Here is a 24,958-nt window from a genome sequence, read left to right as displayed (position 1 = left end):
GGAACCAAACATAGCCATAGGCTGTCTTGTTTGCTGATGGAATATTATATACATACTTTTCATTGGATATTATATCCGATAGTTAATGATATCTTAGGATATTATATCCAATGTAATATCATGCTAGTGTTTGATTTGTGAATAAAAATTAAATAGAAAATATATTTCATCCTGATATTAAGTTATGTTTCAAATAAAAAAATATATTAATTCCATATGTTTGGTATTATTTAGCATTATTTGAAGATCTTTTCATAATTTATTTTCGAGCAGATAATTTTTAAATTTTAGTAATAATATTAGTAACTAAAATATTCTAAGTTTTATAAATAAAAATATTGCATTTTCAAATAAAAAACTTAATGATTTTTTTCATTTATGATTCATATGAAGTAAGATAATCAAATATGAGATAACATATCCTATCTCATTGTTAGCTAAATATAGAAGAGAATATATTATCCAATCCTTTATTCTATTCCACCTAACATCGAGCCTACTAAACATAATCATAGTATCTTTCTCACATTCTTGAACGTCTTTCTTTTTTCTTTTGCACTCTGCATCTTTCCTTTTAAATCAATTGAATTGAAATCAAGTCCTTGAATTACAGAAAAATAAGAATATAAAAAGAAAACATGTAGTAATATTCAAGGTCTTGTTCCTAATGGAACTTCACACCATAGACGCCATTAAAATGCATAGAAAGAAGAATACCAATTTGCAACCATCTACATTCACACATTTCCATTCCTCACAAAGTAGGACAACCATCAACCACTATCCCTGGTGCTGTAGAGCATGAAGCCAGTGGGTAATGGTCATCTGCTTCCAAACCCCACCAACCCACACCATAAATACCTTTAGTTTGAAGGGCAAAGAAAACAATTATTCCCATAAAGGCAACCCCAGCATCCAAAGCTGCTGATAAGACATAAGTGTGCTTAGCCCACCAGTTCTTGTACACTCTGTTAACATAGAAATTGAAGTCAAGTCCCACTGCTCCCCACATAAAAAGGTGCACAGATTTAGCCGGCGGCATGTTTCCTGTAGCTCCAAATATAATGGGCATGTTGATAAGTTTGATCCATTTTTTGTTGGGGTATTTGAGGGACAAGAGCCACACTGGAACTGAGGCAAGCAGGCCCACAAGGAAAAACCAATTCATCTCTGGGTAGAGCCCCAACCTTGCAAACATTCTTGGTGGACCTGCAACTCCCCATATGACTGAAGCATTGAAGAAAACATCATCACCAGGGCATGTCCAAGGACTTCCTTCTGGTAGCAAGTCTGGTTGGCAGATATTTTCTACGCTTGTAAGAAGCCACCATGCTGTGCCAAAGTAGGCACTTGAAGCAACCAAAGTTCCAACTAACTAAACAGACAAAAATCCAAACTAAAACACTTAAGTTGGAATTCAAAGTAAGAAACTGAGAAATAAGCCTATTTGTTGGTATGATTTACCGGAACAAGAAACATGGATCAGGGTGGGACCTTCATGTAGTGACCTAATTTGAAATCACTGAGAAATGTGAGTGCCTGCACCATGCTGATATAGCCATAGGTCTTGAAAGTTGCATTTTCAAGAGGCTTCCCTGGGTATACGTATCCAATAATCAGCTGTGTGATCACATTTAACCCTGGTTGCTGCAAATCAACACCTTAGAATTAGGAATGGCTTCTTACTTGGTGTTCTGGTTCAAAAGTTCAACATGTCATACAAAAAATAACAAAACCCCTGTAAAAGAACTTGCCTGGTTTGTCGTGGCTGTTATTATCCCAATGGGTAAGGTGAAAAATAGTGCCAAGGCACAACATGGAGGAATTCCCCACCAAGGTAGTTGAAGCTGCTTGTTAAAACCTTCACAGGCAAGGAATGCAAGGCCAAGCAGTATAGTCAAAATTATAAAAAACCACCATTGAGGGACTATTTTATAGTTCTTCTTCATCAGTCTCGTATGCATATCTCCAAACTGATCTCCTACTGCTGCCCTTGTCTTACTCCACATTTGCCAAATTGTTCTAAACATTTTTTTTGGGTGGGAAAACCATGAGAAGAATGTGAGGTCAACAAGGAATGTCTAGAAAATGGATTGGAGACAAGGTTAACAATGTTAGAGAGACCTACTTTCCATGGAAGAGCCCAACATGTGAGATAGCAGCTGTTAGAGTTGCAAAACTAATCCCATATGTGAATGCAAAGAAGACACTGAGATAAAGTTTGCTATAAGCATTGTATCCAGCTAGGTCGATTGAGAAAGTTTTTGGGTCCAAAATTCTGGTGACGTATTTCTGACCATTTGAATCGAAGGTGTGGGGTGAGGAGATGGGGAATCTCTTGGCATGAGATGCATTTCTATAGTAGGAAATGGGAAGTATAACATACATAATAAGGACAAACCCAGCAAGAATATTAATGATGGCAAATCCAGGGGTGGCTAAAGGACTTCCTAAGAAACTAGCAACTGTGGACCAGTCAATCCCAAAAGATCCAAGGCCCATGCCACTGAGGCCTGAACCAATCTGCTGGGCAGTGATGGAGTTCTTCCAAATCAAACAAACAATGGAGATGGCACTGATGGTAGGAAACAAGTAGCTTGGGACCAGGTAGTAGGCAAAGCTTGAAATGAACACTATGACAAAAAATTGCAGCCTTGTGACTCCTCCTTTGCTTTTTTTCTTTTTCATGCAAGGTCCTGCAATTCAACAAAAACCCTTTTCATGAGAATGAGAGGGAGAGAGGGAGGGAGAGTGAGAGAGACAGGGAGAGGAAGGGAGAGAGATGAACCTGAAGAGAGAGACTTGGACCATATTTGCTGGCCACCACATATAGGGGGGAGTCCACTAGGTATTTTCTGAACAGGCCAGCCCATCCATAGCCAAGCAACTGAATTCAACAGAAGAAGGGAAACTATTATAGTTAATGAGAGATATTAATATATTGAATTGATTGATATATAAGCAGAAAATAGAAAATAAGCAGTAGGTGTAAAACATGAGCAAGATATAAAATTAGTTGATTGAATGTTGTAAAATAAGCAGTACAATGTCCACACAAACAAGAATGCAAAAATGATGGTGAATGTGATAAAGTTGGATTAATGGTATGAAAAACAAAAATTCTCAATGATGAAAGAAGTCCTAAGGTTGGAAACCAGGGCCATCAATGAGTGGCGGACCCAGTGGTGTTGGGGTGAGGGTGGGTAGTTTTTCTTTGTTTTAACATTTTCAGGGGTGTGCCCCCCAGGCACTAACTGGCTCGGCCGTTTGGTTCAATCTGAATGATTTACAAATTGAATTGACAATAGAAAGACCAAACCTACTTGAGTGGTTTGTGATAGCAAAAATGCTGCTCCTGGGTTGAGACTCCTTCTGTAGAAAGCCATGACATTTGTAATGATATTAACTGCATTAACACCACCTGATCCGGAGTTGGCAAACATGGTGATCAACACATGCTCCTTCATGTTAAAAGGCCGGGTTCAATGAAAACGACCACTTTGTGAATGAGACTCTGATCTGTTTAGTTGGGAGCGTTGCAGCCATAAACTTCCAGTGGCAGGGTAACTATCTGTGCTGGGAATGATGTAATGCTTAGTTGATTCCGGCGATAAGCAAAGAATTGGTTCACAAAGGATAGAGTCACACAGGCTAATATACCAAGCACCCATGTCCTGAATGTCAGAACAGGCTCTGTTGTATCATCTGTGCCTCTTCATCCCCTGCTTCAACCAATCACAACATGGTTAGTATCCCTGCTTCCTTCACTTCTTTGATCATTCTACTCTTGGATGTACAAAAACAATTCAACTTGTTTATTGATACTTTCAGGTTCATCTTCGCTGGAAAAAGAAACAAGAAAGACTATTTTCTTGAGGAATGCATACCAGTAACTTCAATGTCCAAGTGTTGCATCTCCGGGGGCTTCAGCTGATTGTCACCTTGAGGTTCTGCCATTTCTCTCCCCTGTGATGTGTTCTACAAACTCATTAATATATCTATATATATGATTTACAGTAAGATTCTAGGCAATGGTTCTTAATGTGATGGATTTTAATGCATGAGACAGTGCTGGAATTTCTTCTTTTCTGTACATTCTATTTTCTCATTTACAAATAGAATTATATTCATTAAAGGAAAATTTAAAATTTTCCTTTCTATACAGTTGTCTTTCATCCTCTCTTCTGAATGGAATCTCTCATGGTTAAAATTCACAATCTGGGGTGTCTGAGCCTCTGACTTAAGAATGATTAAGGAAAATTCTTGTTTGCTTAAAATGACTCTGGAATTAATCCTGTTGCTTGTTTTCTTGGATTCCCCCATCATTAAGAGCAAGATTTTCTTATCAGGAAAATGCTTTTCCAGTGCAAGAAAACCCAGATATAGAAGAAATGCAGGTGGGGAAATCGCCCCTACTTTCCTGACTTGGTCGCCAACATTATACATTTCCTAATTCATGGGCTGGGAATTCATTTTCCTGGCCTAGAATAAACTTGGACACCAATGCAACCTTTTGGGACTTGGTCATTTTGCCTCGTAACCTCAAAATTTATGAAATTGTGTGTTGTGTCACATAAAACCAGGCTGGACTTTTACTCTGTCTGTCCTATGACACCACAGCATTAGGGCTAAGACATGTTTGGATCTTGAGAAATGTCAAAGGAAAAGAAATGGTAGAAAAATAGAAGAACATTGTTTTAAGCTAAAAAAACCCGGTTTTTCAGGTTAGAAAAAGTTATAGAATTAGATTACAAATTTGGGATTATTTGATTATTTCAATCGAATAATTGAAAAATAATTGTTTGGATGACACGAAAGTGCAAAAATAGAAAGAAAAATGTTTTTTTTTTTTTTTAAATATCTTCCTTAGTTTTTGCCAAAAAGGAAAAATATGGAGAAAAATATTTTACTGAAGAAGGGCAAGGAAAGGCTGGGGGGAAATTTCAGGGGCTCACAGGGCACAACTTACACCTCGTCACAGACCACACGGAAACTCCTCTCCGCCATGGTGGGCGACCCTTCGAACGGCCGCCACCGTCACTCCGACTACCTTCCAGTGCCTCCGTAAACCCACCCTCTTCGGGTACTCGTGTTGCCATGGATGAAATGATTTCTTCAAATCCACGGAATGTGCTCGAATTATATCAGGTATAAGTTTGTTGTTATTGTGACGCACATCTAAACGGCCTCTCTTTCACCCTTTCTTCATTATTTTGCTATTCTGCCCTTGTTTCTTGTTGTTTTGCCCTTGAGATATGGTTTGATTTGGTTGTTGAGCATCAATGCTTTTCTTTTTTTGATGATTGATTCGTTTTATTTTTTGTTCTTGAGAAATGCGATGAGAAAGATGATTTGATTACGATGTTGTTTCCATTATTTTTTTTCCTTCTCAAATTCTCTGTTCCTCTTTGCAAGTACAGGAATCGCAGCATTCCATGGATTTATTTATTAACACAGAAATGAGTATATCTCCTGGGATGGATCTTGAAGCAACACTTCGACATTGAAGTTAGTTGTCTGTGACCGGAACCGCTTCTACTGCTTCAACAATGATTCTTGTTCTTGTTCTTGCGGGGATTACTGGTTGTTGATCCAGTTGATATCTCAATCATTACTGTAAGTTACATTAAATACAGATTAATTTCAAAATAATTTCTGTTGATCCACTTTTTATAAGATTTGTATTCAATGCAACTAGAATATGATAGGAACACTGTTCATTTCGATATAGTTTTAAGTTGTTATTACTATTTAATTGTTGCAATGTAAAACTAGTGTGTATACTGTTGTTTATTATTTGGAGCTACTAAGATCAATCTTACTAGCTCGTGTTAAACTTATAGGCTATGTTTGGTTGTCGGAATAGAATATGCTATATTCTTGTATTCTATTTCCAATGAGATTTGGTTTCATTGAATATTATATCCAATGGATAATAATATCTTAGGGTGAATACTGGGAAGTGTGGTCCCAATAAGTGACACATGGTCCTAGGTTCGAATCTTGTCACTGGTAATATCCTGAATTTACCCAGTACTAATTGTCGCGGGATGGTCAACACCTCGAGGTTTGGGTCTTAGTAGAGAGTCTTAAGAGTTTGGACATCGAAGGTTCCTTCATTATAAAAAAAAAAAGGGAAAAAAAATTATCTTAAGATATTATATCCAATTGAATATATTATATCATGAAAGTATTTAGTTTGTGAGTGAAAATTGAATGAAAAATATTTTATTGTTTCTCAATGCTTGGTATTATTTAGCGTTATTTGAGGATCTCTTTATAATTTATTTTCTAATAGATAATTTTGGTCCCATTTGGATTGACTTCTAAGAAGTCAAAAGTTAAGAACTCTTTTTTAAGTTCAATAAGAACTTTTATGCCTCTTTGATTAATTTTGTTCAAAGTGGCTAAAAGAGAGTTTAATATGGAAGCTAGGAAAATGTTGCTTCTTGTAAAAGCTTTATTTTAGCTTATGCAAGAAGTCCTTTCATATATAATAAAGTTTTATAATATAAATATTGTTAAAATATTTTATTTTGCATAATAACTAACATGAAAAAGAAAAAGAATTAAGACAACGGAGGAGAGTAGATAGAAGAAACGAATTTATAATTCTTATAACATAAGATAATATGTGAGATAACATATCCTGTCTCATTGTTAGCTAAACATAGAATAGAATATATTATTGCACTTTTTATCCTATTCCACCTAATATCGAATCTTACCAAACATAGTCAAAATCTATTTTCTTATTTCTTTAGCACTCGGCGTTTTTCCTTTCAAATCCAGCCAGTTGAATTCAAGTTCTTAAAGCAGAGAAATAAGAATATAAAATATTCAGGGTCTTATTCCTACTGGAAATTCACACCATAAATACCATTAAAATGGTTCCTAGAAAGAGCACAAATTTGGCAGAGCATCTACATGCACACACTTCCATTCCTATTCCTCAAAAGATGGACAACCTTCAGCCACAACCCTCGGTGCTCTAGGGCATGAAGCCAGTGGGCAATGGTCTTCTGCTTCCAACCCCCACCAGCCCACCCCTAAAATATCTTTAGATTGAAGGGTAAAGAAAATGATGATTCCCATAAAGGCAACCCCAGCATCCAAAGCTGCTGATAAGATATAGGTGTGCTTGGCCCACCACTGCCTGTACCTGTTGTGAACATAGAAGTTGAAGAAAACTCCCACTATTCCCCACATCACAAAGTGCACAGCTCTAGCTGGTGGCATGTTTCCTGTAGCTTTTATGATAATGGGCATGTGGATGAGCCTGATCCATTTTTGGTTGGGGAACTTGCGTGAAAGGAACCATAATGGAACAGGGGCAAGGAAGCCAGCAAGGAAAAACCAATTCATCTCTGGGTAGACTCCCAACCTCGCAAACATTCTGAGTGGACCCACAACTCCCCATATGATTGAAGCACTGTAGAAAACGTTATCACCAGGGCATGTCCATGGACTTCCTTCTGGAAGCAAGGCTGGATCGCAGATATACTCCACACTTGTAAGAAGCCACCATGCTGTCCCAAAGTAGATGCTTGAAGCAATCACAGTTCCAACCAACTGAACACACACTAAAACATTTTAGCCACAAGAATTCAAATTAAGTCACAAACTGAGATGCTAACACACCTTTTTGTTAGTTTGGATGACATAGAAAATAGGAGAAAAAAATAGGAAGGAAAATACTAAAGAAAATATTAAAACATTTTCCTTATTTTTCCTCCTAAAAAGTAATGAGGAAAATATTAAAGAAAAACAAGTAAGAAAAGTGAGGAAAATTTCATGGGCTCACACTTGTTCTTCACTAAGACTCTGACATGGAAACTCCTTTCCACTGGTTTTTGCTTTGAACTATGGCTTGCCATGGTTAGTGGCCATTCCAACAACCACCTTCTAGTGTTTTGAAAAACCTACCCTCTTTAGGTACACAAGTTCCCATGGATGAAATACTTTCTTCAAATCTATGAAATGTGCTCGAATTGATGTCTTTAGATCAAGTATGTGTTTACTGTCATTGTGATGCACATCTAAACCCTCTCTTCTTTACCATCTTTATTTTGTTATTTTGCCCTTACTTGTTTTGCCTTTTGAGAGATAGTTTGATTTGGTTGTTGAGCATCAAAGGTTTATTTATTTATTTATTTTTATTTTAATGATTAATTCATTATTTTTTTTGTTCTTGAGATATGGTTTTCTTGTTGAGCTTAATTTTTTTTAATCATTTTTAATCTTTTATATATCGAAATAGATAATGGGGTGGCTTAGGAGTGGATTTTATTCCATTTCTCTCATTCTGGTGTTTATTGCACCTATGCCCTTGTTATTTGTGCAAATTTTGTCGGAATATATAGTAATTTATCCTCTAATCGGTGTTTCTCTCTTTCTCTCTCTCTCTCTCTCTCTCTCTCTCTCTCTATATATATATATATATATATATATTATTTTTTAATTTTGCATGTCTGTATATTAGTTCATGGAAATGTGATAAGAAAGATGATTTGATCTCCTAGTTTACCCACTCATTACAAAGTTGTTTCCTTTTTTTCTCCTTCTCAAATTCTGTGTTCGTTGTTGAAAGTACAAGAATAGAATTATTCTATGAATTTATTTAGGGAAAAATGAGTTTTGACTCACTAATATGAAAATATATGAAAAAAAACTCCAAAAATTTTAAATTAGTATTATCTTCGTTTATTTAAAAATAATTTGAAATACATGTATTTTTTAATGAGTCATATATTATTCCATAAGATGTCCCTTTTACTTGCCATGCCATCAACACCAATTGACAACTAGACTCATTCGTGTAAATATTTTCTTTTCTTTTAGATATGTTTATTATTATTATTATCTAGGATTTTTTTTCCTTCTCTCCACCAACAAACATTCCATTAATAACTCAAACTCATCTACCTTTTATAAATAACAATATATTACCTTTTAACTGTATCTCTATCTCTTGAGTTGAAGGTGAAGCTAAAAACAAAGAAAATGCCCCAAACAACCAGAGTAATTGAAATTAACCTCAACTTGCCCTAATGAAAAAAAAAATCCTAAAGAGACCATGAGAAAATAAAAATAAAAATAAAAATCATAAATCTTATTTCTAGCAAAACTCAAACTCATCTATAGTCTATTGAGGTTTCACTACTTTGCTATGGGATGTTTGTTAATGGAGATTTTTTTTTTTTTTTCAACTTTTCCTATGAGGTGTTTGTTTTTGGAGAAAAAATTTCAACTACCTCACATTTGTTATGGGATGTTTGTTTATGGAGAAAAATATTCTCAACTTTTCTTAGGAGGTGTTTGTTTTTGGAGGGAAAAAAAGAAGAAAAGAACATATTTAAAAAAAAAAACATATTTAAAAGGAAGTGAAACATTTACGAGGATGAGTCTAGTTGTCAATTGTTGTTAATAATAATAATAATAAAGAATATATTTAAAAAGTAGGGAAACATTTACATGGAAGAGTCTAGTTGTTAATTGTTGTTAAAGAACATATTTACGACGGAGGAGTCTAGTTATCAATTGTTCCCGTGTAGGAGTCTAGTTATCAATTGTTAATACTCATTAAAAAGTGCATGTATTTGGAATTATTTTTAAATAGACGAAGATAATAATAATTATATGACTCATTAAAAAATGCATGTATTTGGAATTATTTTTTAAATAGACGAAGATAATACTTTAAAAGAATTATTATTTTCATTTATTTTAATATTAGTGAGTTAAAACTCACTTTTTCCCTTTTTATTTATTTATAAAGAATTGAGGAATGGATCTTTTGTTTCTTTTTTCTTTTTTTCTTTTTTTTCCTACATATAGGAATTGAAGTATTCTATAGAAATGAGAATATCTCCTAAACTGGATCTAGAAGATAATACATATAATCTGTTCTCCTAGGATCTCCTAGGATGGATCTTGAAGATGATCTATATTACTATAAAAAGTGTGAGGTGTTTGTCAAATTTTTTCATTTCGAAAATGTCCGACAACTTGCCTCTTTTAATTCCAAAAATACCCCTCATAATTTATTTATTATAATCAATTAATATTTAATCTAAGCTACAAAATTTATTGTATTATTATAACCTATTAATATTAATTGATGTTATTCTCTTTAAAACCCATAATACTAATTGATTCTTGAGGATGACCAAAGCCCCAATTTTTCAATGCCTACATAACCTTTTTCTATCGTTTTCTTCTCTCCATGGATAACTTCTTCAAACTCTTGGATTTCTATGCAAAATTGCCATTGTAACGTTCTACTTCGCCACAAATGGTAGCCAATTCAAGACTGTTTTTGGAGTTATGGTCATGGTTCTAGAAGGTTTGGATCAATGAAAGTGTTATGTTTGGGATTGTAGAGAGTTTCGGTGAAATGCAATATTTTGGACGAAGCTAAGAATGATAGTGGTGGTGAAAAAAGGTGTTCCTAAAAAAAAAAACTAGCAGTTTGTGCAATGATTTTGGGGGCCGTGGTTGTATTTTGCATGCATAGGAGAGACACGTTTTGTCATAATTTCTAGTGAAATTATCACTAATCCCTACTTGGAACCTATACTGAACGGAATTTTTTCTTTGTTAATTTAGTTTGAATGAATAAACTGTTATTGAGTTTCACAAAAGCAATGTGAAGGGTTGGTTTGGAGAGTGGTGATAGTCCATATTCAAATATGCTTTTCTTTTGTATCTTGGGAACTAAGGAATCATAACATGCTTATTGGTGAAAGGAGGTTGTTGTTTATCTCCTATTCATGTAAAGAGAAAGGAATTGTGTTTGTGGAGTTGACAATCCAAGATGTTGACTGTGATTTGATTCCAAAAAGTTTTAGAGAACTAATTAAGATAAATATTTTTTTAATGACTATACAAAAATTAATAGAATAATTTCTCACATTTATGGTATTTTTGCGTATCAATTGTTTGTGTTTTAATTTATCGGGGTTGTGTCTCTTGTGTTATTGATCATTTGGGTTATTAGATTTTAGGGTTTTGGTTTTTATCATTTCATCCTAATTTTTTGCATTTTTGTTGATTGTGTATGTTATTTATTTATTGTTTTAGCATTCAATGGGTTTTTTGGGAACACAATTAGTTCAATTGTTGTTGCCAATTTAGTGTTGTTGATGATTTTACTTACATGTTTATTAGGGAAAGATTGGAATTCAAGGTGTTTGGTAAATTTGAGAGGTAATCCAATTTAGTATTCAAGAATATGTTTTTTTATATTTATGAATCCTAAATTTTTATTTTATAATCCAATGTTTATTGGAATAAAAGTTTTTTTTAATACTTATTCTATAAATTTTATATTTTTGTAAATACTTTTAATTTGTCTAATTATATTATTTTTTTGACTAGTATTTATAACTTGAAGGTTTTACTAAAAAGAAAATGAAGTTGGTTATTTCAATTGAAATTGAGGTAAGTGTTTCTTAAGAAGTTTTATTTTTTTTTTCTTTTCATTTTTAATTTAGTTGAATCTTCATTTTGAGATAACTAGAATTTCTTGAGAATCTTTGTTTATTTTAATGTAAATTACAATTCCAAATGGAGTTTTAATTACAACCTATTAATACTTAATGTTACAAAATTTATTCTATTACTACAACCTATTAATATTAGTCATATTAAAATTTAATTCTCTTTAAAACAATGCTAAGGTGGTGTTTGTTTTTTTTACTTAATTCTAAATAGAACCTTAATGCTTAATAGTGTTAAATATTATGTTGTTTGTTTTTATAATATTTTATTTCTATTAAGTATTAAAAAGTAAAAAAACTAATATGTTATTTTTTCTATTTAGAAAAAGTTATATATTTTGGTTTTTTCTATTTAGTAAAAAGTTTATAATAAGTCATGAAAAAGTAGAAAAACAAATAACTTAAATTATGAAAATAAATTGCTTTCAGCAAAAAACAAAAAAAACAAACATCACCTAATTCTTCGAAGAGTTTGTCGGATGTGGGTTGAGAGAAGATTGAATTTTAAGGTAGTTGGTAAATTTGAGAGGTGAGTTAGCATTTAAGTATACATTTTTTCTTTAATTCTTCATTTTATAATCCAATATTTATTGGAATTGAAATTTGTTACTTATTTTATAATTTTAGTTTTTTTGTAAATACTTTTAATTTATCTAATTATGCTTTTAATTTATATTATATTTAGATAGCTATTCATAACTTAAATCTTTTAATAAAAAAATGAAGTTGGTTGTTTCAATTGAAATTTGGGTAAGTGTTTCTCCGAGTGTGTTTGTTTTCCTCATTTTTAGTTTAACGGAATCTTAATTTTAGAATGATTAGAACTCTATAGGAAATAAAATCTTTAATTTTTTTAAAACATATAAATTACTATTCTAAAGGGAAAATGCATTTCTTTATTTTATAACCTGATTTCTGTAGGAATTAGAGACTACAATTCTTTGTTTTATAATCCAATGTCTATAATAATTGGAGACTTCTTTATTTTATAATTAGAGACTACTGGAACTTCACACCATAAACACCACTAAAACGATTTCCTAGAAAGAAGAATACAATTTTGTTCTCAAACACGAGGACAACCTTCAGCCACAACCCCCGGTGCTGTAGGGCATGAAGCCAGTGGGCAATGATCATCTGCTGCCAAACCCCACCAGTCCACACCAAAAATATCTTTAGATTGAAGGGCAAAGAAAATGATGATTCCCATAAAGGCAACCCCAGCATCTAAAGCTGCTGATAAGATGTAGGTGTGCTTGGCCCACCACTGCTTGTACCTGTTGTAAACATAGAAGTTGAAGAAAACTCCCACAATTCCCCACATCACAAAGTGCACAGCTCTAGCTGGTGGCATGTTTCCTGTAGCTCCTATGATAATGGGCATGTGGATGAGCCTGATCCATTTTTGGTTGGGGAATTTGCGTGAAAGGAACCATACTGGAACAGGGGCAAGAAAGCCAGCAAGGAAAAACCAATTCATCTCTGGGTAGACCCCCAACCTTCCGAACATTCTGAGTGGACCAATAACTCCCCATATGACTGAAGCATTGTAGAAAACGTCATCACCAGGGCATGTCCATGGACTTCCTTCTGGTAGCAAATCCCGATCGCATATATGCTTCACGGTTGTAAGAAGCCACCATGCTGTCCCAAAGTAGACGCTTGAAGCAATCACAGTTCCAACTAACTGAACACAGACCAAAACATTTTAATGGGAGGAATTTAAAGTTAGTCAAAAACTGAGATATTGTTGGTAGGATGATTTACCTGAACGAGGAACATGGATCGGGGTGGGATCTTCATGTAGTGGCCTAATTTGAAATCACTGAGAAATGTGAGTGCCTGCGACATGCTGATATAGCCATAGGTCTTGAAAACCACATTTGCAAGCGGCTTCCCTGGGTATATGAACCCAATAATCAGCTCTGTGATCACATTTAGCCCTGGTTGCTGCATAAGCATAACAACTTTGATTTAGGAATGAATGGCAATTCTTAATTGTGTTCTGGTTCTACAACTTCTCAAGTTCAACACATGATGTAAAACAAATAAACAAAACCCATGTAAAACAACCATGCCTGATTTGTCGTGGCCGTTATTATGCCGATGGGTAAGGTGAAAAAGAATGCCAAGGCACAACATAGCAAAATTCCCCACCATGGTAGTTGAAGCTGCTTGTCGAAACCTTCACAGGCAAGGAGTGAAAGACCAAGCACTACAATCAAAATTAAATAAAACCACCATTGGGGGACTATTTTATAGTTCTTCTTCATCAGTCTCGTATGCACGTCTCCAAACTTCTCTCCTGCTGCTGCCCTCGTCTTAGTCCACATTTGCCAGATAGTACTAAACAATTTTTTTTGGTAGAAAAACCATGAGAAGAATGTGGGGTCAACAAGGATTGTCAAGAAAATGGATTGAAGACAAAGCTAAGAATGTTAAGAAAGACTTACCTTCCATTGAAGAGTGCAACATGTGAGACAGAAGCTGCAAGAGTTGCAAAAGAAATCCCATATGTGACTGAAAAGAAGACACTAAGATAAAGTTTGCTATAAGCATTGTATTCAGCTAGGTCGACTGAGAAAGTTTTTGGGTTCAAAATTCTGGTGAGATTGTATGGCTGACCAGTTGAATCGAAGGTGTGAGATGAGAATATAGGGAATTTCTTAGCTTCATATGCATTATTGTAATAGGTAAGGGGGAGCAAAATATAGACAATTATGAAAAACCCAACAAGAATATTAATGATGGCAAAGCCAGGAGTGGCTAAGGGACTTCCTAAGAAACTAGCAACTGTGGCCCAGTCGAGGCCGAATGATCCAAGGCCCATGCCATAGAGGCCTGAACCAATCTGTTGGGCAGTGATTGAGTTCTTCCAAATCAAACAAATAATGGAGACGGTACCGATGGAAGGAAACAAGTAGTTTGGGACCAGGTAGTAGGCAAAGCTTGAAATGAACACAATGAGAAAGAATTGCAGCCTAGTGAGTCCTCCTTTGCTTCTTTTTTCTTTTTCATGCAATGCCCTGCAATTTAACAAAAACCATTTTCATGAGAATGAAAGAGAGGGAGAGGGTGAGGGAGAGGGAGAGGGAGAGGGAGAGGGAGATGAACCTGAAGAGAGAGACTTGGACTAGATTTGATGGCCACCACATATAGGGGGAGTCCACTAGGTATTTTCTGAACAGGCCAGCCCATCCATAGCCAAGCAACTGAATTCAATAGAAGAAGAGAAACTATGAAGGTCAACAAGAGAAATTAAAATATCAAATTAATTGGTGGAAACCATATACTACAAAATAAGTAATATATGTAAAACATAAGCATCATAGAATTAACTAATTGAACAATGTCCACCTACGAAAGAATACAAAAATGATGGTGAATGTGATATTATGTTGGATCAGCTGTATAGAAAACAAAAATCCTCAATGATGAAAGAAAGTCCTCTGGCTTTCAAACCAGGGTCATCAATGATCAGACTAGATGGTTCAAAGGGAGAGATTGAATTGACTGTAAAAAAGGCCAAACCTACCTGAGTGGTTTGTACTAGCAAGTATCCTGCTCCTGGGCTGAGACTCCTTTTGTAGAATGCCTTGACAATTGTAAGGATACCAACTGCATAAACACCACCCGATCCAGAGTTGGCAAACATGGTGATCAACACATGCTCCTTGATATTAAAAGGCCCTGGATTCAGGGAAAACGACCACTTTGTGCATGGGACTTTGATCGGTTTCTCTGGGAGTGTTGCAGCCATGAACTTCCCTAGTGGCAGGGTAACTATCTGTGCTGAGACTGATGAAATGCTGAGTTGATTACTGCGATAACCAAAGAATTGGTTCACAAAGGACAGAATCACACAGGATGCTACACCAAGCACCCATGTCCTGAATGTCAGAACAGGTTCTGTTGGATCATCTGTGATTGGAACTGTGAGCCTCACTTGCTCTATGGGACAATCATTAACCTCTTCATCCCCTGCTTCAACCAATCACAACATGGTTAGTATCCCTGCTTCCTTAACTTCACTTCTTTGATCATTCTACTCTTGGATGTACAAAAACAATTCAACTTGTTTATTGATACTTTCAGGTTCATCTTCATTGGAAAAAGGAAAAAAAGGACTATTTTCTTGAGAAATGCATACCAGTAGCTTCAATGTCCAAGTGTTGCTGCTCTTGGGGCTTTGGCTGAGTGACTCCATCTTGAGGTTCTGCCATATTTTTCCCCTGTGATGTGTTCTACAAACTTATTCATATATCTATATGTATGCTTTACAATGATTTTTTAGGCAATGGTTCTTAACGTGACAGATTGTAATACATGAGGCAGTGTTGGTATTTCTTTTTTCTGTACATTCTATTTTATTGATTGCAAATTGAATTATATTCATTGAAGGAAAATTTAATATTATCCTTTCTTTATAATTGTCTTTGATCCTCTCTTGTGAATGGAATCTCTCATGGTTAAAAATTCACAATTTGGGATGTGTGAGAAGGATTGAAAACCGATTTGACTTGAGAATAATTAAGGAAAATTCTTATTTCCTTAAAATGACTCTGGAATTAATCCTGTTGCTTGCTTTCTTGGATACCCCATCATTAAGGGCCATACTTTCCTTATCAGGAAAATGCTTTTCTAATGCAAGAAAATCCAGATATAGACATGCAGGTAAGAAAATCACACCTACTCTCTTCTGATAAGGTTGACAACATGGTACATTTCCTAATTCATGGGCTGGGAATTCATTTTGATGGCCTAAAATAAACTGACACCCATGCAACCTCATTACCTCAAAATTTATCAAATTGTGTGTTGTGTCCCACATAAAACCAGGCTGGACTTTTACTCTGTCTATTTTATGATACCACTGCATTAGGGCTAAGATGTGTTTGGATCTTGAAACATGTGAAAGCAAAAGAAATGGTAGAAAAACAATGAACTGTTTGATTAAAAGTAATGAAATGATCCCAAATTTATTTGAGGTTGAAAAATAACCTAGTTTTGGTAGAAATATCCTTTAATATTTTGATTATTTTATGTGAGCTTTAAAAGAAAATGTTATTTTTATTAGAACAATAAGGATATTTTTATATAAAAAAAAATAGAGCATTTTTTAAGTTGGAAAAAGGGAACATTTTTCAAGTTGAAAAATTTATAGAATTAGAGTATAAATTTGGGATTATTTCATTATTTTAATTAATCAAATAATCCTAAAGTCATTTTTTTGTAATTTGGGTGATATTGAAATTGGAAAGTGCAAAAATAGAAAGAAAAATATTTAAAAAATAAAAATAAAACATCTTCCTTAGTTTTTACCTAAAAGAAGAAAAATAATGAGAAAAACATAGGGGAGGAGTAAGGAAAATGTTGATATTCTAGAATATTTATTTTCTATATATTTATCTTTTATATATTTAGAAGATAATGTTAATATTTATCTTTTATTTGGTTTTTATTTTTTATTATTTATTTATTTATTTATTATTATTTTTTTATCTTTTAGGTTGGAGTTAGGTTTTCTGATTGTGCTTAGCCTAGTCTATAAAAGGCCATGTAATTTAGTCTCTTGATTCAATAAGAATTATAGTTGAAGCCTCCCCATCTTTTCTCTATTTCTGTTTTCATGGTATTAGAGTGGAATAGTAGAGAAAGGATGTATAAAAAGGCCCTTATCGGAGTAGCAGGAGGAGACTCGAAAGTTTCATAATAAACTGTCCAGTCAACCTCCACCATTGCTACCGCAACAACTTCCGATCCTACTTTAGCCTCCCTTCAAATCACGTCCCACAAGCTCAATGGAAAAAATTTTCTCCAATGGTCCACCTTGATAAAGATGGTCATTTGTGGGTGGGGAAAGCTAGGATATCTCACCGGTTCTAAACTTAAACTAGCCAATGTTTTAAGGACTGATTATTGAACTGAAAAAGTTAACAATTCATAGTTCATTTGTTGGACGGGCTATTGAGCATAGGTTGAATTGATGACGTTATAAATATATATTTTATATATTATTAAAATTGAAAATAATTTTAAAAAATAAAATAATAAATTTTGAGGAACACAATGTTTTTAGAAAATCATAATATTTTCATTATTTTAAATTAAAATTATAAATTTTAAAAATCATAAAGTTAAAAAAAATAAAAATAAAAATGGAAATAAACTAATAAAGTAAATAAAATAGAAAATATAAAAAAGATATGAAAATGTGAGTGAAAGACTCATAATCCCATGTTTTTATATTTAAATGTTATTCCTCGCATTTTGATTTTGTAGTTCATATTTAACCACACATAAAATGCTGAGATTGCAATATTCATATGTTATTGAATCACTAATTCACTATTTTATATATATATATTTTTAATTGAACTATGATACCAAAATAGTGAAAGACTACTATTTTGAAAGGATTTCGGTGTGATTAAACAATCTCTAATTGCTAGTTGTCATTTTTTTTCTTCTTTCAAATAGTGAAAAAATGATGTTATGGCATAGACGGTTAGGTTATCCAAATTTTCTTTATTTAAAACGCTTGTTTCTAGATTTGTTTCACAATAAAAAACTTATTAATTTTCAATGTGAAGTGTGTCAGTTAACCAAACATCATCATGCTACTTTTAATGCTTAGCCATACAAATCTTCTAAACCTTTTTTGATGATTCATAGTGATATTTAGGGTCTTTCCTGTTGGGAAAAACCAGAAAAACAACACACAACAAATAATTATTTTCCTTTCTTTGTGTGCCTAAAATAGGATTTTCATCAAATATCCATAAGAGTAATAAAATAAATATTAATGAAAGCACCACAGACAATAAAACAATCCAAGAGAACACCAAGAAATTTTACGTGGAAACCCAATACGGGAAAAAACCATGGGATCATAGTCAAACTCCCACTATCACCAATAATAATAATGGGTTCATAGTAATTCTCTCTAAAATAACTAGAGGCTCACAACAACATCAAGAATTGGATTTCTTGGCTAACCAACATCTATATCACCATCTGCTACATGGATTTCAACAAAGAAAAGTCTAGATCTCACCAACGTGGGTTTTTCAAGAAAGTATCATAGAGAGGATAAATCAAGATTTGAACTGTTGAATTTGTAGAGCTTGTTGCAAGGATTCACCATATGAAATTTGAGCCAAAACGAACAAAGTTTGCCCTTTGATCTTCAATCAATGCCCTAAAAACCCTAACTTTCTCTCTATTTCTTTTCTCCAAACTTCTTACTACATCACTTTTTAAATTTTGCCACTTTATATATATATATATATATATATATATATATATAATTTCTTTTGGGCCAAAAGCCTTCCATTGGTCCAACCCACAATGGAGAGGCAAACCCAACAAATCTCATTTTCTGCTTCACATGGTGGGCTCTAGCAAGCCCATTCTTTGTCTATAAGCTTCAAGCTTCTCCTTAGGCAAAGACTATGTGAACATATTTGATCAATTCTCACTAGTATGCACATTTTCTAAGTGCAAATCTTTCAACTCAAGCACATCACAAATCCAGTGATATTTGGCATCTTTATGCTTAGATCTTGAATGGAATCTCGAGTCCTTGGAGAAGTGAATAACACTCTGATTGTCACAATGAATAATATATTTTTCTTGTTGCATGCTCAATTTTTGTAAGAATTTTATCATCCACAAAGCTTCTTTGCATGCTTCTGTCACCGCTATATATTCTGCTTCCGTGGTTGACAAATCAACATATTTCTGTAATTTAGATTGCCAAGAAACTGCTCTCCCTACAAAGGTCATCAAGAATCCTAAAGTGGAGTTCCTAGAATCAAGATCACTAGCCATGTTTGCATCTGAATACCCTTTTAAAATAGGTTTATTGCTGCCAAAACACAAGCATGTCTTAGAAGTACCTCTTAGATATCTCAGTATCCATTTCACAATTGTCTAATGTCCATTCCCAGGATTAGAGAGAAATCGACCGACAACTCCAACTACATGAGCAATATTTGGTCTTGTATAAACCATTGCATACATCAAACTGCCAATAACAGACCAATAAGACATTTCGCTCATTTCTTCATTTTCTTTCTCACTTGTTGGACATTACTTGGAAGTAAGCTTGAAATGACCTGCAAGTGGAGAACTAACTGTTTTAGCTTTGCTCATATTAAATCTTTCAAGAATCTTTTCAATGTAAGCTTCTTAAGATAGCTAAATGTCACGGACTTAGTCGTTCATTAAGCTCGTGCGGCACTTAGGCAAGTCAAGACACTTGATCTTGCTAAGTCAGCCTTGCTCCCCAATGCTTAGCTTGCTAGGCTAAGACACTCGTGACTCAAAAGCTTAAGAAGCTTAGTAGGCAACTCTTTAAAGAATGGAAGCTCTTATTAACTCAAGAAAGCCTTTACAAGTGCTTGGAAGCTCACTTGCTTGGTACCTTGGCCAAATGAGGCCCTCACCTATTTATAGGCACCAATGGAACTCTCTGGAACCTTGGAGGGTTCCTTACAACTCAGGTATATTCTAGAATGTCCTACATTATTCTAGATACAAGCCTATGTATAAGGTTATACAAGAGATTCCTAGAAGTCTCTAGAAAGCCTTGGACTCCTCTCATGCCTTCCACCATAGTGTAGAGATGTGTGGATATCTCTAGGCATTTCTAGAACCTTCCACACTCTTCCCACCAATGGCTTAGTGTAGATGGCTCTAGGAGTCTCCAGAAGCTTCCCTCCTCCTATATAAGCCCATGGGGAGGGTCATTTGAAGCATCTTGTGACATAAAGCTTCCCATTCTTCCTATCACTGAAGATCTTCATGCCAAGTATTTGTTTAACAGATCCTAAGTCTTTCATTGCAAAATACTTGCTTAGTTCTCTCTTTATTTTTCTAGCATCATGGCCAATGATCAACATGTCATCAACATAAAGTAGGAGAATAATGAAATCATCATCTGAAAACCTTTTTGTAAACACACAATGGTCTGGAGTAGTTCTACTATACCCATGATTGATCATAAAAGAATCAAACTTCTTATACCATTGCCTAGGTGCATGTTTGAGCCCATATAAGCTTTTTCTAAGCTTGCAGACAAAATTCTCCTTACCTTTAACTTTGAGTCCTTTTAGTTACTCCAATAAATTTCTTCTTCCAAATCACCATGAAGAAACACAGTTTTAACATCTAGTTGTTCAATCTCCAAATTCAAGCGGGTAGCTAAGCCAAGAACAACTTTGATAGAGGACATTGTCATTACTGGAGAAAATATTTCTTGAAAGTCAACACCTTTTTTTTACCAAACCCTTTTATAACTAACCGCGCCTTGTATCTTTGTTGTGAGCTATTATTTTCAGTTTTCAATCTATAAACTCATTTGTTCTTGAGAGTTTTTTTTGCCTTTAATCAGAGCAAATGTCTCCTAATAATCAATATCGTTAAGTCTGTGTAAATCCTTTTGATACCAATATGGCTTTGTAATGATCAATCTCACCATTTGAGTTATACTTAACAATAAATACCCATTTACATCCAACTAGAGTTTTTTCTTCTAGTTTTTTCACAATTTCCCATGTTTCATTCTTCTCAAAAGCTAACTTCTCTTCCAAAACTATTTGTTTCCATTTTGGAACTTTCAAGGATTTTTCAATATCCTTAGGAATCTCAATATTTGAAACATTAGTAATAAAAACATGAACAATAGGAGACAAATGATCATAGGAGACATGATAAGAAATAAGATGTTAAGTCTATGATTGGACATAGTAATAGAAAGATCAATGTCCCTTGTCTCGTGCAAAAGAGTAAGAGGTCTCATACCTATTTCAGGTTCTGGTTAAGATTTTGACTTGGCAAAGGAATTGAAAATCTAGACTTGAAATTGTAACAATTAGACATTAAAAATGCTTTTCGAAATGGTGAGTTGGAAGAGGAAATTTACATTGAACTTCCGCTTGGTTTTGATAGAGAGAAATATCTTGGGAGAGTTTATAAGTTAAAATCTTTGTATGGATTGGAGCAATCACCTCAAGCTTGGCTTGATAGCTTTACAAGAGTAGTGTGACAATAAGGATATAAACAAGCATAATTTGATCCATACCTTGTTCTTGAAGCATTTGGGTAACAAGGTGACAATGCTTATTGTTTATCTTGATGATATTATTTTGATTGGGGATGATGTAGATGAAATGATTAGATTGACGAAAAATCTTACAAATGAATTTGATATACAAGATTTGGGGCAATTGAAATACTTTCTAGAGATGGAAGTGTTTAGAAACAAAACTAGCTTTTTAGTGTCACAGAAGAAGTATATACTTGACCTACTAACGGAGATAGGTTTATTGGGTTGTTGACTTGTTGAAACTCCAATGGAACCCAATAATAAATTGGGAAGATTCACATATGGAGTTCTAATTGATAGAAGTAGATATCAACGATAAGTAGTTAAACTTATAGGCCTATCACATACTCGGCTTGACATTGCATTTGCAGTCAACATTGTTAGTCAGTTCATGCATTCACCATGTGAAGAACATTTGGATGTTGTTTATAGGACACTGAGGTACTTGAAAGGAAAAATAGACAAATGGTTGTTTTTCAATAAAGGCTCTAAGAGAAGTAATGTAGGACAACCTTAGGATGGTTGCCTACATTCAAAGTAGGTGGGTTAGAGTTTTTATTTTTAGGGTGTAAGGAAAGGAAAAAAGAATAAAATTTATGTTAGAGAAAAAATAAAAGAAAAAAATAGAGAGAGAAAAAAATAACAAAGAAAAAATGGAAACCTTAGAGTCTCACTAAGGTCTTCTAAGAGTCTCATCTAGAATAAAATCAATGGAGTCTTACCATTAAGGCTTGTAACACTTGCAATGAATAAAGCATAATATTATTAATATCAATTAATTCATTCTTTTGATTTACATTGATTAGCCTTATTTATAGGTTTCTTCAAGAAATCCAAAGTCTACTAAGATTTTAATAAACTATTGTGACTCTAATTCTAATTATGTTGTAACCTAATAAGCTAGTCCTAATTTGACTATAATAATTATTAATCCTAATTTAATTCCAAGTAATACTAACCTCACTTTAATTGCAACTAATACAAATTCTCTTTCTTGATGTATATCTTAAAGATTTATCCTCATCAAGAAATGTAGAAGCTTTTATTGATGCAGATTGGGTTGGGGCTATAGATGATAGAAAGTTTGTCTAAATATTGTACTTTTGTTTAGGGAAACTTGGTGACATGAAGGAGCAAGAAACAATCAATTGTTGCTAGAAGCAGTGCTGAAGCTGAGTTTAAGGCAGTAGCTTAAGGGATATGTGAGTTACTATGGTTGAAAATGTTATTAGAAGAGATCAAGGTAGCTAATAAGGGACCCATGAAACTCTATCGTGATAACAAGGCAACAATATAAGCATTTCTCATAATCTAGTGCATCATGACCAGATCAAACATATTGAGGTAGATAGACATTTTATCAAGGAGAAGATAGAGAGACAAATTAGTATGTTTAATGCTTCCACATTTGAACAGGTTGCAGATATAATAATCAAAAGTTTTGTGAGACCAATCTATGGGAAGACCAGTATCTGATGGGTGTTAAGATAAGTTTTTTGTTAAAGGAAATTGTAACATTCCATTTTATTAGTCACAAATTGAATTATTTTCATTGAAAAATGAATTAAAATTTTCTTTTCACTATAACAAAGTTTTGCTTCTTTATGATTATCTTTCATCTTCACTTGTGAATTGAATCTCTCATAGTTAAAATTCATAATTATGTATGTGTGAGAATAATCATGTTGTTTGTTTTCTAAGATTGGACCATAATTGAGATAGCTACTTTCTTTATTAGGAAATGGTTTTCAACTATAAGAAAATCCAAGAATAGAAATGCAGATTGGGAAATCACTGCTACTTTGTCCTAACAAGGTTGATAACATGATATATTTTCTAATTCATGGGTTGGGAATTCATTTTCGTGGCCTAAAATGAACTTTGACACCAATGCAACCTTGTGGGACTAAGTAATTTTTCCTATAGACGGTGTGGAATAATTTTGACCTCAAAATTTATGAATAATATGTCATCCTAAATAAACCAGGCTGGACACCACTAGCCTTGGCTCACTTTCTATGTTATAATACCATTGCATTAGGGGTGAGGTTTTGCTTTCACTCTATGACCTACATTTTTGGGTTTTTACATGCTTGCATTATATACATATATGCATATATGTAGAGAGAGGGGGAAGAGAGAGTTCTTTTCATAACATGTTCTGATTTTCTAACAAAGCAATAAAACATGCTTAGTTCTCAAAAAATGCTAGGAGAAGGAAAAATGATGCTAAGGAAGATCATTTTCCTTAGTTTAGATGACATAGAAAATAAAAGGAGAAAAAAATATAAATAAAAATACTAAAGAAAATATTAAAACATTTTCCTTATTTTTCTTCCTAAAAAGTAATGAGGAAAATATTAAAGAAAAATAAGTAAAAAAGTGAGGAAAATTTCATGGGCTCACACCTGTTCTTCACTAAGACTCTGACATGGAACCTCCTCTCCACTGGTTTTTGCTTTGAACTATGGCTTGCCATGGTTGGTGGCCGTTCCAACAACCACCTTCTAGTCTAGTGTCTTAAAAAACCTACCCTCTTTAGGCACACAAGTTCCCATGGATGAAATACTTTCTTCAAATCTATGAAATGTGCTCAAATTGATGTATTTATATCAAGTATGTGTTTACTATCATTGTGATGCACATCTAAACCCCCTTTTCTTCACCATTTCTTTATTTTGTGATTTTGCCCTTACTTATTTTGTCTCTTGAGAGATAGTTTGATTTGGTTGTTGAGCACCAAAGGTTTATTTATTTATTTTTATTTTTTATTTTAATAATTAATTCTTTTTTTTTTTTTTTGTTCTTGAGATATGGTTTTCTTGTTGAGTTTGATTTTTTTTTTAATCATTTTTAATCTTTTATATATCGGAACAGATAATGGGGTGGCATAGGAGTGGATTTTGTTATCTTTCTCTCATTTTGGTGTTTATTTCACCTATGCCCCTGTTATTTGTGCGAATTTTGTTGGAATATATAGTAATTTATCCTTTAATTAGGTGTTTTAGATATATATATATATATTATTTTTTAATTTTGCATGTCTGCATATTAATTCATGGAAATCTAATGCGAAAGATGATTTGATCTCCTAGTTTACACACTCATTACAAAGTTGTTTCATTTTTTTCTCCTCAAATTCTTTGTTTGTTGTTGAAAGTACAAGAATATAATTATTCTATGAATTTATTTAGGGTTTAGGGAAAAATGGGTTTTGATTTAAAAATAATTTGAAATACATGTATTTTTTAATAAATCATATATTATTCCATAAAATGTTCCTTTTATAATAATAATAATAAGGGGAAAGTTGTGCTTTGGGCTTCCCATCCCAACATAATAGCAT

General features: G+C 33.7%; 2 protein-coding genes and 1 pseudogene across 2 annotated transcripts; all 3 read right to left on the bottom strand.

Moving 5' to 3' along the window:
* Positions 1 to 626: 626 nt before the first annotated feature.
* On the bottom strand, positions 627 to 5,099 carry LOC100241248 (oligopeptide transporter 1-like; annotated as a pseudogene).
* Positions 5,100 to 6,945: 1,846 nt separating this feature from the next.
* On the bottom strand, positions 6,946 to 7,877 carry LOC132253333 (oligopeptide transporter 1-like). The gene is made up of 2 exons (XM_059735116.1): positions 7,805 to 7,877; positions 6,946 to 7,583 (listed from the first exon to the last, which is right to left on the bottom strand). Exons 1-2 carry the CDS (start codon positions 7,875 to 7,877, stop codon positions 6,946 to 6,948), a joined length of 711 nt encoding a protein of 236 aa, XP_059591099.1.
* A 4,583-nt stretch (positions 7,878 to 12,460) lies between these two features.
* LOC100256645 (oligopeptide transporter 1) lies at positions 12,461 to 15,841 on the bottom strand. The gene is made up of 7 exons (XM_002267148.4): positions 15,652 to 15,841; positions 15,037 to 15,482; positions 14,616 to 14,713; positions 13,955 to 14,527; positions 13,580 to 13,847; positions 13,269 to 13,451; positions 12,461 to 13,188 (listed from the first exon to the last, which is right to left on the bottom strand). Exons 1-7 carry the CDS (start codon positions 15,722 to 15,724, stop codon positions 12,568 to 12,570), a joined length of 2,262 nt encoding a protein of 753 aa, XP_002267184.1. The 5' UTR covers positions 15,725 to 15,841; the 3' UTR covers positions 12,461 to 12,567.
* Positions 15,842 to 24,958: the final 9,117 nt, after the last annotated feature.

This window comes from Vitis vinifera, chromosome 19 (genome assembly GCF_030704535.1).
Source record: "Vitis vinifera cultivar Pinot Noir 40024 chromosome 19, ASM3070453v1".
Lineage (NCBI taxonomy): Eukaryota > Viridiplantae > Streptophyta > Magnoliopsida > Vitales > Vitaceae > Vitis > Vitis vinifera.
This window is presented reverse-complemented; position numbering and strand designations above follow the sequence as displayed.